General features: G+C 38.9%; 1 protein-coding gene across 1 annotated transcript in view; it reads right to left on the bottom strand.

The window, feature by feature from the left end:
* Positions 1-2389: 2389 nt before the first annotated feature.
* LOC149142505 (cell division protein FtsZ homolog 1, chloroplastic-like) overlaps positions 2390-14044 on the bottom strand; it is a 130688-nt gene continuing 119033 nt past the window's right edge. Inside the window, exons 2-6 of the mRNA XM_089446983.1 lie at positions 5921-6020; positions 5435-5664; positions 5058-5225; positions 4700-4933; positions 2390-3100 (exon numbers count right to left, since the gene is read on the bottom strand). Of these exons, the coding sequence (XP_089303109.1) occupies positions 2699-3100; positions 4700-4933; positions 5058-5225; positions 5435-5664; positions 5921-6020 (1134 nt within the window). The 3' untranslated portion in view covers positions 2390-2698. The remainder of the gene's footprint in view (positions 3101-4699; positions 4934-5057; positions 5226-5434; positions 5665-5920; positions 6021-14044) is intronic.

The raw sequence follows: 14044 nt of genomic DNA, 5'->3' as shown, positions 1-14044 counted from the left end.
CTTGGTCTTGGAGGGGTCTCTGTCAAGGGTCATAGGTCTTGGAATTTGTCAATTGAAATTATATAAGAGAAGAGTTCTTGTGGGTTTTCCTCTCAAGTGGAGAGGTTTTGGCCCTAGTTGATAGCCTATATCTTGTGTCTTCTTGCGTTATTGTTCTTCATTGTTTGGTAGTTGTTTGATGATGGAAAACACTATTAATAGTCAAGTGAAAAAAAAAAAAGTTAATCAAGTAAAGTAACAATGCATCACAAGCAGTTATCAAAGTAAGAGAAATCACCTAATTTAGTTGCCCCTAGATTTCTCAACATTGTGATCATTTTTGCTCTATGTTTCCAAGACACATGGGTTCAGGGATGGGTGCATCACTTTTTGAAATAGGGTACGTGGGTTCGTATGGGGTATATATATATATATATATAGAAATCTTCCAACTTACAACAAGAAAAATAAATAATTTAAAGACTTAAACATGAACATTCACTTTGAAATTTCAAATTTGATATCAAGTGGAAATTGCAATTTACATATTGAAATGAAGACAATAACTCCCTTCAAGAAGAAAACCAAAGTAAATTATAAAATTAATATATTTGTTTTAAGAACTTTAAACCATAAAAACACATTCCTCACATATGAATACCACTGAATAAATAAGTAACTTAGTATCAAAGTGTTGTTTTGAGTGTGATGAAACATTTATATTATATGGGTATTGACATTGTGGAGAAATTTATCAGAGCGGAAGAAACACAAGGAAATTAGTGAACACTTAAGATAGCAAATGTATTTTTTTAAGTGCATATATCCTTCATATGACTTGTACTTAATGGTATTTCTACATTATTTTAAATGCAGATATCCTTCTTAAAATGACTTGTACTTATGATATTTTTGTAAAAGGATGTTGTATTTCAATTAGAAGCATGCATTACTAATTATTGATTATCTCATTAAGAAATAAAATCCAGGAACTAAATCATGGTAAAGAAGTTTAAAAAACCTGTACACTTGAAATAATGGGACTTTAAGACCTCGGAACTTTAGATTTGAAATGTTTTACTAAGATAGGAATTTTGATAAAAATCATGGCAAAGAAATTAAAAAAACCTAACCTCTTTCGAAATGATGGGATTTTAAGTCCTTGGAACTTTAAATTTGACATGTTTTACTAACATAGGAAATTTTTTTCTTGCCCGACGCCACATAAGAACCTGTCACAACCATTTTCGGGGTTCACGCGCCCATTTTGGGGGGTTTGGCGAACCCATTTAAGCAAATGAACCCAACCTGTAATTATTGAGTATCGGGTTCTTATGGGACGAACCCGGTTCATATGGGTTCGTCTGGGAAGTACCTGCTCCAGCACCCGGTTTGTGGGGACGATAACCCAAGATGGGTTCGCAAACCCGTGCTTCACAGTTTTTGCTTTATCTCAGTTGGTATGTAATACCAAGAAAAATTGGGAACTCATAATATTTCCTTTCCATTAGCTTCTAAAATTGGGATTCAAAAGGCCTTCCACCTCTATCTTTAGGAGAAAATTGTACTCTGCCATTAGTTAAGCATTCATGTGACCCCCTACCTGTGTTTTCAGAAAAATTGTTGCTTTAGACAACCTGATGAAACCATGTTCTAGGAAGCCCTGGTAGAAACTGGGAAATAAGCGGAACTTTGGGTTGGTCTTTCCATTTTTTCTTAACTGAAAAGTTAGTTTTCAGCAAATAATTAATCTGAAAGAGAACAAGCAAGAACATTATTGGTCAGAAAATAAGGGAAAACGTAAAAAGGAGTGATGAGCCAAGAAATTTAAGAACTACAAGAGATGAGTCCATGATAGTTCTAAGAAGTCCAAGAAGGTTTTGCAAATGATTACTCTGAAGCTTCGTTTTTGCCTATATTCCTAAAAAGATAAAAAATGAATTTTTCTCCAGATTATCTACACCATATTCCATGCTGGTCTTACACACCTAGGGACTGCATTCAAATGATAATGGACCTAGGATGAAGCATCTCGAAGCTGCGCCCTTATGTGGTTATGCGCTTTTAAGTGGGCATTTTTAGGGACTGGTTACTTAAAGCATGCTATAATTGTTTAAAATGCACAACAGTTCTTAAGATGTAATGTACCTGAATGAACCTTAACTAGTAACTCAATATTTTTACACCATATTGTATGCATTCTGCGAACTCGGTTCACTTAAATTTCTGACAGTATCATTTTCAAACAGCTTTGCATAGTTCAAATGATGCATTTGCAAGTCAAAAACCTATCCCGAATTAGAAATAAATACAAAATGCATGTCTATGGATGTGCACTTCAACTCCTTACCATACTTCCGATAACTAACAACTAAATAGTATCTGACCAAAAACCTATGTGTCCTTGACATTTGTTTTAAGACATCAACGCAAATAAATTAAGAAAAATGGAACTGTGTACTACATCGATTCTGTAGATAGCAGGAAAAATTTATCTTCCTGATTCAAACATCATTTCCAAGCTCTGGATAATAGTCATAGTAAAAGCAGAATCCAGATGCCTAGGAAACTACGTTAGACAAAGGTTTTACTGAATCTTGATACTGGTAAAACGAAAGCTTTACATTTACTATAAGAAAATGAAGAAAGAAAGGTATTCAATCTTGACCTTTGCTAAAGAAGGTAATTGAGATCAATCTAAACTCCTCTTAGCGTATCATTAAAAAATGAAGCTTGCAAATCTGAGAAGAGTTCCTTTTCCCCTCCAATTCACTAAGAAGCTGTGCGTCAAACATAGCACCAGAAGCCATGGCAGTAAGGTGAAACTGCTACCTTTATGTACAGAAGCGACAAGTGAAATCCAATTATTGTCTCCCTGTCCTCTTAAAATTCCCTTTCTACCAGAAGAAGAGATAGTCATTCTCGGTTTCAATTTTGGTTTCAGTTCTGTAGACACTTTTGCTTCTTGCCTAGCAACTTTCGGATCTGTTATCAATGTCTTTTGAAATGTTTGGGAAAATCCTGTTGCAATAATAGTTACACGAACCTCTCCTCTATACCTTTCATCAACGACAGCTCCAAATATAATATTTGCCGATGGGTCTGCCAAACTAGTCACCACCTGTCATAAAAAAAGGCCATAATAACACATTAAGTGGAAACAATAATTACCTACCACACATGGATGCTAGAGATATCATTCTGGAGCTTCCACCCATTATGTTTTCAGATTTGGGCTGATAATGTCAAATGACAAATCCAATGAATATTCTCTACAAATGATCACTAGAATTCAATCAAGTCACTACAGTTTCCATGAAAGGCAAAGATAAGTTTTACTGTGATGATAAACTTCTAGCTAATGAATCTATGAAATCACAAATAATAGTTGGCTCCAAATACATAGTCAAGGAGCTAAATCAGCTAAGGACCAAGTGCATGGGTTTAGCCTGTCGGTCTCTCCTTTTTCAGCAGCTGGGAGGATGACCAAATATTTTTGGAAATTAAGAAAGGATACTGGAAATGGACCAGACAAGTAGGCACGTATAAATTGCCATAGGGTACACTTATCTTTAAAAATCTTAAATATGAATATAAACAAATAAAGAAAATATTTCCTCTCTCTCTCTGGTCACTTAACCCTAGAAAGGATATTATTCTGCTCGTTTGGGATACTCACTATGTTTCTAGAAGGAGTCAAACAGGGCATATGTTGGTGGATAAAAATTCGGAATTTACAAAACCCTCTGAAGGCCCATAGTTTCTTATGGCTAGCACTTGTCAACAAGGTACTAACATGGAATATTTTACAGAAACAATCTTCGCACAGGCTGCATAGTTGACTATATGATATGCTGTCAAGGTTTTGACTGGAGGAAAACGAGTGTGGCAAGGTGATAGCCTGGAGATTGCTCTCAAGAATTGGTTTGAAGATAAGGACATCGGTCTTCATGCTTCTCTTCCTGTTGTAGTTTTCTGGGCGATGTGAATATCTAGGAACTTTGCTATCTTTCAAGAGAACTGTATCTTTCTTGTGTAGGTGCTCTACAAGGCGAAATATATTTATAAAGGAATCAAGTGTGCACCTAAGCCAAAGCCACCAAGACAGGTGGGTGAATTAAAAATAAAAAAAAGGTAATCCCCTCCGGATTCTTTGATGGTGCTTCTCATGGGAACCCTGGTTTATGTGGAGTTAGTGGAGTGTTCTAACTTCTATTTCCCAGACTACTATTGGATTAACCTTTCTTTGCAGTATTGGAGGATGATCTAAAGACCGGGCTTAGTTAAAAGCTGTGGCTATCCTACTAGGCATTGCTTTGGACAGAGATTTGAGAGATTTCCAGGTGTGAGAGGACTCAAAGCTGGGAATTGAATGGGTGCAGGTTGGGATTAGAGTTCCAAAAATAGGTCTTGAGGACTCGGTTGAGCAGATAAAAGCCTTAAAATCAAGAGGTTTTTATTCTGATATTGTGGGAATAGGCATTCATCTATTAATGTTTCAGACAAGATTCCTATGATAATATCAAAATTCCAGACTTCCGTATGTAGCCAGGGGATACCAAACTTCCTTGCAAATTTTACATAGATGAGGCATAGATTATCTGTGTCACTTCAGGTCTAAAAAAAGCTCAAACACCATCACATCTATATGCAGAATTAAAATATTGGGTTCTCCTTTAAAATTGGATAAAACAATCAAGAACTGTGTTCAATGTCATACTTGTGAGACTCTGTTTACTTCTTGCAATGTCATGTCCTTTCCTCCAGTTATATTATACACAACCCCAGTGGCACGCTCAATTGATCTTTCTATCAGAGGAGCTGAGGTGGCCTGTTGAGCTGCTTCCTCTGCACGGTTTTTACCAGATGAAATTCCCACCCCAAGCATGGCTGTCCCTGAATTCTTCATAATAGCTTTCACATCTGCAAAGTCCACATTCACCAAACCAGGAACCTGCATTTCCATATCAATGGCTTTAACATATTTCCTGCTGAGATCATTGGAAAAAAAATAAGGACATGCATTTTGGAAGAAGTCCCTAAAAAATAAAGACCAGGAATCTCAGTTTCCTGCTTACTGTGATAATGTCAGATATTCCTTGAACACCTTGACGCAGTACATCATCAGCAAGAAGAAAAGCATCTTGCAGAGGTGTTTGCTCTGTTGCAACATCTAGTAACCTGTCATTAGGGATGACAATCAGTGTGTCCACACTTTCTTGCAGTTTCTCAATTGCTTCCAAAGCCTGTTGTATAATACATTCAATGAGGAAATACTTTGGACCTTCTAGTATTTCAAACTTTCATCTATAACGCTCTACAACATAATAGTAACAAATTAAAGTTTTAAGCTATTCTAGATGATTTTCAAAAAAAAAAGATTTTATGTATTTGAATATGCTAAAAGCATCTTCAATATAGCAATAGGCCTAAGCATGAACAACCCATCATCTACCTGTACAGCTCTTTTGCGACCCTCAAAACTGAAAGGGTAAGTAACTACACCAACAGTCAAATAGCCTGCTTCTTTTGATATTCTAGCAATAACTGGAGCTGCACCAGACCCAGTACCTCCTCCCATTCCAGCTGCAATAAATACTAGATCAGACTCTGCAAGAATTCTACCAATAGCATCTTTTGATTCTTCTGCAGCCTGTTCCCCAAGTTCTGGATTCCCCCCTGTACCTGCATCTCTGAACAAAGAAGGTGTTACCACCTGACAGGGATGATATTCAAACAAATTTTGCATTATCCAAACATACAAAACAATGTTTGCCAACTTATGATAGATCCATAATGGTTTACCTCTTTGTTTCTCATCTAATTAAAATAAACCGAGTCAAACTACAGGATATTGGTGAGACAATAGCACAACTGTGAATGGCACATCTATAGCTTTCAATATATTGCAATAGCAGATAATAAGAAGCAAGTATGCTACCTAGTCCACGAGTCAGCTGCTCTCCGATTTGAATACGTTCATCTGCAGCTGACTGTAGCAGGGCTTGAGCATCTGTATTTATGGCATAAAATTCAACTCCCTGAAGCAAACCAAGCAATGTCATAACATATTTTAATGGATGGAAGAAACAAAAGGCCAAGTGGTTTAAGCTTATAAACACCACCTAATAAAGCTGAGAAGTTATATATACTTAAAGAATACTCCCTACAGTTAACTTCAAACTAAACTCTTTCTATGCAAAGTAATGACTGAAAATTGAAATTCAGACAACTCTGTGGGCCGTATATAAAAGGATCATTTGACAGATAAACTAAAATTTTGCACACCTGATATAATGGTGATATACTCAAAAGGTTCTATGCAGAGTCCTTTCTAAATTATTGGATATAATTGTAAAACCGTTAATATAATGGAAATACACTCAAAAGATTTTAAGCATAGTCCTCGGTCAGTTTTTGAAAACATTTCTAAAATCTCTCATAATAAGGACAGCACTGACTAGAAAAAATCACAGGAGTGCAAGCTATCACCAAACTATATAACACCGTTGACATAGAAACAAAGATTTGCATTAATTATTATTTCAAGCTGTGCAGTAAATAGATACTAATCTTAGCAATGACACAAACTCAATATTTTCTTCCAATAACTGTTAGACACAAACACAACATTTTCTTCCAAAAACTGTTAGACACAAACACAACATTTTCTTCCAATAACTGTTATGGTTAAAAAAATTCTGTTACACCTCATATTATATGAGGTTTCACATTGTGATTTTCATCACATTGATGGGGCTTGCAGCTGGTACCAATGGAGCTTTTGGAGCATTTGGGGTTTCAAATCTTCATGGTAACTTTTCTCTTCTTGGCAGTGGAATACCTGATGGAGATCTTTGGTAGAGGAGATTCACTTCTCTATGGTGGATGGTCATCTTATGGTTCGGTGCTACTTTCATGCCTTTGCTTGATGGATCACTCTCTTGACATATGGATGCTTGCGACTTCATGTGTCCTATTTTTTGGAGCATCCTAGTGACTATGTATGATGGAGTTATGAAATTGATTTGTCACAAGGAGGGAGTGTTCTACATGGTCCCGTTTTGTTGGATGTGTGGTGAAGACATACTTGACGGTTGATGGTTGATGAAGTTAAGACCTTTCTTATGTTTCATTTTTCTATGCCGTTGATGCAGTGGGGTGATACACTTTTCCTTGGTGGGATCTCCCTAGGTGATATAAATTTATAACATTGTAACCTTGTTAGACATCACCTGGGAGGATATGTATTTGATGATGTAAGTACCCTTGGTGACGTGTATTATTTCCTAAGTTAGAGTTAGAGGGGAGGTACTACATATGTTTCCATGGTGATCTAGCCTTTTCTAAGGCTTAATGATGTAATGTTGACGTAACAATTCGTTGGTGGTGGTGTTCCTTGTTACCCACCATTTTGTGGGTAATATCCCTAGGATAAAAAAATTCTCCAAGATGGTCCTCAGCCCCTTACAGCCACCAGCTAGCTCATTGTACCATCTTTTGTGCCACCTGAGTCAGCCATGTGGTCCCTCGCCCATCTGCCATGATTGTATGTTTGAAGGTGGGCCTCCGGAATCTAAAGGTATGCCTTGTCATTTGGAAATTGAGTATTGTAGTTTGCTTATCATGGACACTTTTGGGCATGGATTAATGGGGGGATTCGGCGGAAAGATGAGCTAGGTCTATGCTTCTATCACCTAGACCCATTTTAGGAATCAACCTTGGACTCTAGTCCCGTGGGATCTCTTTTATTGACCATTTGGTTCCACGGATGATATTTCACAGGAAACCCCGATTTTGGTTGCGTGGTCTCGCTTCATTATTTGCTTATATTACCCTCTTTCCATTCATTATTACCCCATCCATCATTTTCCCGCCTGGGTCCACATAGGGTTAGCTTGCCCCTTCCCCTTCCCCACACCTTGGGCCATGGCCTAGAATGAAGCCCAGAGGTTGATGCAGTTGAAAAGAAAGTTAAAAGCATATATGGCCACATTCACCAGGAAAATGTACCACAAAATGCACAAGATGGTCGAGACAAAAACATTTAGCACATAGGCAAAAGCCAATACATTAACTCTACCCCATCATCATGGCCATCACCCTGGTTCCTACAGGGTCTATGAGCCTTCTTCATCATATAGAAACCCATGATTTTCCCAACCCCTAGTGGGCGATGAACCGCCCCACCTTAAAAAGGAGAATTCACTGCTATATCTTATACATCATGCTCTAACCCCTTGAGCCTCGAGCAGTTAATCAGAGAAAATCATGAAAAGGAAAAAGGCATAAAAGAAGGGTGGAAAAATCAAAGTCGGGGCACCTCATGTACCATGATTGCTCCCTCCTATACATTAAACACCCAAGTGTGGGCTTTCCTCTTATTAGCTATCTTTGTACCCCAACATGTGACCCAAGGCTGCCCCTTCTCTTTCCCTACTTCATTCACCTATCTGTCACATGTCACCGCCTTTTGAAGGATGTACCTTGAACATATTATCACCTTTAAAAGTAGAAACCACCTGATAGGATTCCTGGTTAACCCCATTTGGAGTTTAGGAGACATTGGCACATCCCAAAGCCCATTATAGAAGGGCATGCCATTATGAAGTCTCCACCTGTGGTCCATGATTGGTAAGTTCATTTACTTGATTTCTCTAATGACTTGTTGTAGTGGAAGTCTAGGGGACGCATTGGATCTTATGCAGGATTGCAGATGGTCTCCATCTTGGGTTTCGTCTCCCTATACGAGGTCCTAATCCTCTAGAGGGCTACATTGGCACATGTCAGGTGTGCGTTGAGAGCCATGGGCCTCCACATAGTAGACAACACTCCATGGATCCCCACAACCATTCAGAGATTGCTCGGGATTCACTTATTGTACGAGGAAGATGCACCTGATCCATCATGCCCAGTTGGCCCCAGACTTACACCATACACTTGGCAAATGATCTAGGACTTGCACGATGATGTGCCATCACCTATACCATCATCCTAGCCCTTGCAGGCGATCTACTGGCATCTTCGATTTTTTTGGAGACCCATGAGGACACTTGTGTGCCCGCACATGTCATTTGGAATACCACAAGTTATTACAAGGGGCCAACCCCTTGTCCACTGCTCTCGAGGGTCCTATTCTTCATTGTGGCACACATGTATCTCATTAGGCCTCTTAGAGGGCCCTACGACATGCATAGATTAATATTTGACCTCTTGAGAGGCTTACTTTTTAATTTATGATCTAGTTTGGTGGGCTTGTCACCAAAAGTTGAATTATTAGAACATTATAATTATTTAATTTTTGGGGCTTATATAGGCCAGGGAGGCTAATTCGAAATCCTATCTTGTGTATAAATACAAGTGAGAAGAGTTCATTTGCCCATCATCACTTTGGCTTGGATCTCTTATCTCTCTTGAGGTTTTCGCACTTTTTCTAAGGATGAATTGGAGCTTCATGGATGAGTTTTGATGTGTGGATATTGGTCTATCTTCTCTTGAAGCTTCTTTATTGTCAATTGTGAATGGTTGGATATACTCTATTACATGTAAGTACACACTTTTTTATGTTATTCTTGTTTACTTTTGTCATATATGTTGGATTGGGATTTTTTCTATTCTAGGGCTAATTGTTGCATGCATTTATTGCTTAATATTGTGGAATTTGTCTCTACTATAGCATTCCTTCAATGTATGGGCCATGTAATGTGAATGAAATCTCCTAGGCGTAAAACTTGACCTTGACAAGCCATTCCTCTAGCACATCGAAGTATAAAAGCTGCAAGGTTGCTTCTTCTTGACCTAGAAGGCAAACGAAGTAATCTTGAGTCCTCCTTGACTGGGAACCAAGAAATCCTACTCTTACTTAACATAGACTCCATTCTCCCAAATATTAAGGCACTGATCTACCAAGGGTGGTCACTGAAATCCATATTTTCTCACATCCTTCCGGGACTAGCCACATTGGTGTGCCTAGGGCATCGATTTCCCGACAAGCTATCAATAAGAAAAAATGGATCTCCTAGTGTCTCCTGCATTGGCCTTTCCTCTATCTCTCCTCCAATTTTGAAGACATTTCGACGATGGAGCTAGTAGAAAAGCCAGGCCCGAGCTCTAGGATCAAAACTTGCCCTGCCATCCCCAAGGCTAGTACCTCATAGGGTCAAAACATCTTTGAGTGAAGATATTTGCTTTGATCCTTTCCTCACCTTGTCTAGGGTAAGAATATCATTGGTTGATACATACTTTCCTCATACCCTAGACCGGGTCCACTTGGCCCCATGTGGTCCCACTCCTTTAAAAGATCATTCTTCAAAAACCATCTAGGATACCAATTCTAACAAGGATTTTAGGGATTGGGGAACTCCTTCACAAGTCTTATCCCATAAACCTAACCCTCAAAATCCTCTCTTCCTTTCCCTAGAATACATAGTACCTTGCTTAGAAAGCAAGCAAGCTCCATCCTTCAAACTTTTCTGGGAAAGGGTTTGTTTGGGTCACTCATATCCATTGACTTATCATTCATTAGTGACTCCATACATATTGGGTCTCCTCCCATCGGTGAAATTCCGTAAATAGAAGGAAGCCTCACCTAAGGTGACAATGGCTAAGTCTCCATTTGTTGCCCTTGGCCTAACATTTTCCCTTTAGGGATCCCCATTTAGGTCCCCTGCTAGTTTGAGCAGTACCATTTTGGCGTCGTTGTCGGGGAGGAAGCAGGTCTACCTCCCTAGTGAATCATTGAGGAATTGATTCATTGACGACATCTATAAAGCATTCCTCTGGAGTCTGGCGACTCCACATTCTCTCTCCCAGATGGAAGATCTTGAGGTTGTGACTTACCATCGAAGGAGAGATGACGAACCCCCTGTTCCTTTCTTCAACAAAAGGCTAAATCAATTAAGGAAGAAACATAAGATCTTTAGACCTTTAGAGCTTTCGTCCATGACCAAGGCTCTCTTTTGTGCAGAACTTGAAGACTCTAATAGGCCTATGTTCACAGGGAAGGAGGATCCCTAGGAACATCTCTTCAAATTTGAATACCAAACATGTGATGAACTATACAATGACTATAGCCAAATGATTTATTTCGCTACGACCATGACAGGGAATGCTCGGAATTGTTATTTCAATCTTCCATCATCTTCCATCTCCACATGGGAAGGATTTGTCCAAACATTTAGAAGAAGATGGTTCCCAAAAAAGGACGTGGTCCAAATGTACAAAGGGCTCTTGTCTAGTGAAAAGAAAGAGGATGAGACCATTGTTGAGTTTAATCAACGATTCAATATGGTTATCCATTCTATCCCTCAAGAAATGTCTCCCCTAAAGGATGTAGCTATGGTTGCTTACCTCAATGCCTTCAAAGGAGAGTTGGTCTTCGATGTCCGAAATAAAAACCCCTCTAGTCTCTTCCAAGCTCAAAACATGATGATTGACCTTGATGAAGCCATGAAGCATAATTCGATCAACATGCTACAAATTGAAGATGAGCCTTCCCCCTCAAGTGAAAGTATTCCCCATCATGAAGAAATCATGACACAAGAAATCAACAACAAGGCAAAAGAATCTCTTGACCCCACTACCAAAATTCCCTTAAGATTGATTTTAAGTTTGACTGGCCCTTTTTATGTGACTCTGGGAATAAACGGGCATACTTTGAAGAATTGCATCCTAAATTCAGGGAGCCCTATCCATATCATGCCTTCAAGTATTATAAAAATGCTTGGGATTACTCTTTCAAGAAAATGTAAGGTGATTCTAAATTGTGAAGAATTCAGGGTATGTGGGTTGGTAGAAGGTAGAAAGATATTTTTCCATACATATCCTGAGAGAGAATTCTCCATAAACATTCTCATTATCAAAACCAATCCAACATGGGGCATGATTCTATCAAAACAATTCGTTGAAAACATGAACCTATCCATCCATGAAGATAGTTCCACTATATACCTTCCTTGGAAAGAGAACTCCTATGTATCTATCCCTAGGCAGGAATTCACTGCCCCAATGATTGCCAACTCTCAAGAAACTGATAATGACTTGGAAGAAGAAGATAATAAACTTGGAGAATGGAGAATTTTCAAGGGTAAGCATATCAAGCCTACCCCTCTCCTTAGGTGATGGGTTATGTATTTTGATGGGGCTCACTCTAAGACCAGATCAGGGTATCATTGTCATCATATCCCCTTTTGAAGAGTACTTGTTATTCTCTTTAAGACTCCAATTTGCTTGCATGAATAACACAACAGAATATGAGGCCCTCCTACTAGGACTTAAGGCAACTCGATCAAGGGGGATCCAACACTTAATCATAATTGGAGATTCTGACCTTGTTATCTCTCAAATAAGGGGGACTTTCGAAACTAAGGATGAAAAATTGAAACGCTATAGGGAGAGAATCACTAGCATGATCAAGGGATTCAAAAAGCTACAATTCTTGGCCCTAAATCGATGCCTAAATGACATGGCCAATGCCCTAGCCATAGCTGCATCCACATCCTCATTTATTCGTAGTGATGTCGCTAAAAGAGGGAGTGTATAATTGACACAATCCACCAGCCCTCTATCACTAATTATGAAGAACACTGGCTTGTTTTTGAAGATGATCAAGATATAGCCAACTTCCTTCAGGACCATAAAGATCTTGATAGAAGGGGTAAAGACTTAATAAATGAACAACACTTTGATAGGGATGATGTTACCACTGCTAAAAAGGATGATCAACAATCACCTGATACATTAGATATCAACCTTGGATCTGAAACCTCTCCTCAAATGGTCAAAATCGAGAAAAACTTGTCTAAAGAGGAAAGGGATGAACTCGAGAAATTGTTAAGGGAATTCAAGGATGTGTTTGCTTGGTCTTATGATGACTTAAAAGCCTATAGCCCTGAGGTTATCCAACATACTATTCCTTTTAAGGAAGGTGCCAAGCCCGTCAAACAAAAGTTGAGAAGAATAAACCCCAAGCTTGCACCTTTGGTCAAGGAAGATCTCCAAAGGATGGTCCATGCAGGGATAATAGCCCTTATATGACATTCGTCCTGGATCTCCAACCCTGTGATCACCCGTAAATGGACTAGCAATATTAGGATGTGCATTGATTTCAAGGATCTCAATCGTGTGTGTCTAAAAGACAATTACCCCTTGCCCAATATGGAAAATCTCCTGCAAAGAATAACAGGTTCCCAAATGATGTCATTCCTTGACGGTTTTTCTGGGTATAACCAAGTCATTGTAAAGGAAGAGGATCGCTTGAAAATTGCCTTCACCACACCATGGGGAACATACTTGTACCTTAGGATGCCATTTGGTCTCCTCAATGTTGGGTCCACTTTCCAAATCGCCCACGATTTTGCCTTTAGAGACCTTATTGGAAAGATCATGGAGATTTACCAAGACAATTTGACTGTCGCTTCTAAGCAAAGACATGATCGTTGCAAACACTTGAGAAAGGTATTTGAGAAATGTAGGCAATACATCTTCCTGAACCCTAAGAAATCGATATTCGGTGTTGACAAGGATAAATTGTTAGGGCATGTGGTCTCTAAGGATGGGATTAGTATCGAGCCCGAAAGAATTTAAACCATCAAAAGCATTCCCCCTCCCAAAGATCAAAGTGCCTTACGGTCCTTTTTCGGAAAAATAAACTTCGTGAGGAGATTTGTGCCAAATTTTGTTGAAATTGTCAACCTATAAATGACCTCCTAAAGAAAGATACTCCATACTCGTGGAACCAAACTATCTTAATGAGCCCCGACTACACCAAGGACTTTATAATATATTCCTTCGCATCCAAGGACACTATAGCTGGTATCCTCATGCAAAAGGATGAGGAAGGAGGGGAAAGACCGGTGGCATTCATGAGAAAGCCCCTCAGAGATGCTGAGACAAGATACACCATTACTGAAAAAGAAAGCTTACGCTCTTGTCAAATCCCTTAAGTTCTTTAGAGCCTATGTAGGGTACAATAAAATATATGCATATGTCCCTTACCCTACTGTGAAGGATGTGTTGTCACAATCTGATTGTCTCGGATCTAGGGGCAAATGGGTATCCAAAATCC

This window comes from Pinus tabuliformis, chromosome X, assembly GCF_031772625.1.
Source record: "Pinus tabuliformis cultivar Carrire ecotype Pingquan chromosome X, CPIR1, whole genome shotgun sequence".
Classification (NCBI taxonomy): domain Eukaryota; kingdom Viridiplantae; phylum Streptophyta; class Pinopsida; order Pinales; family Pinaceae; genus Pinus; species Pinus tabuliformis.
The sequence above is the reverse complement of the archived record's forward strand: the minus strand, read 5'-3'. Positions and strand labels throughout refer to the sequence as shown.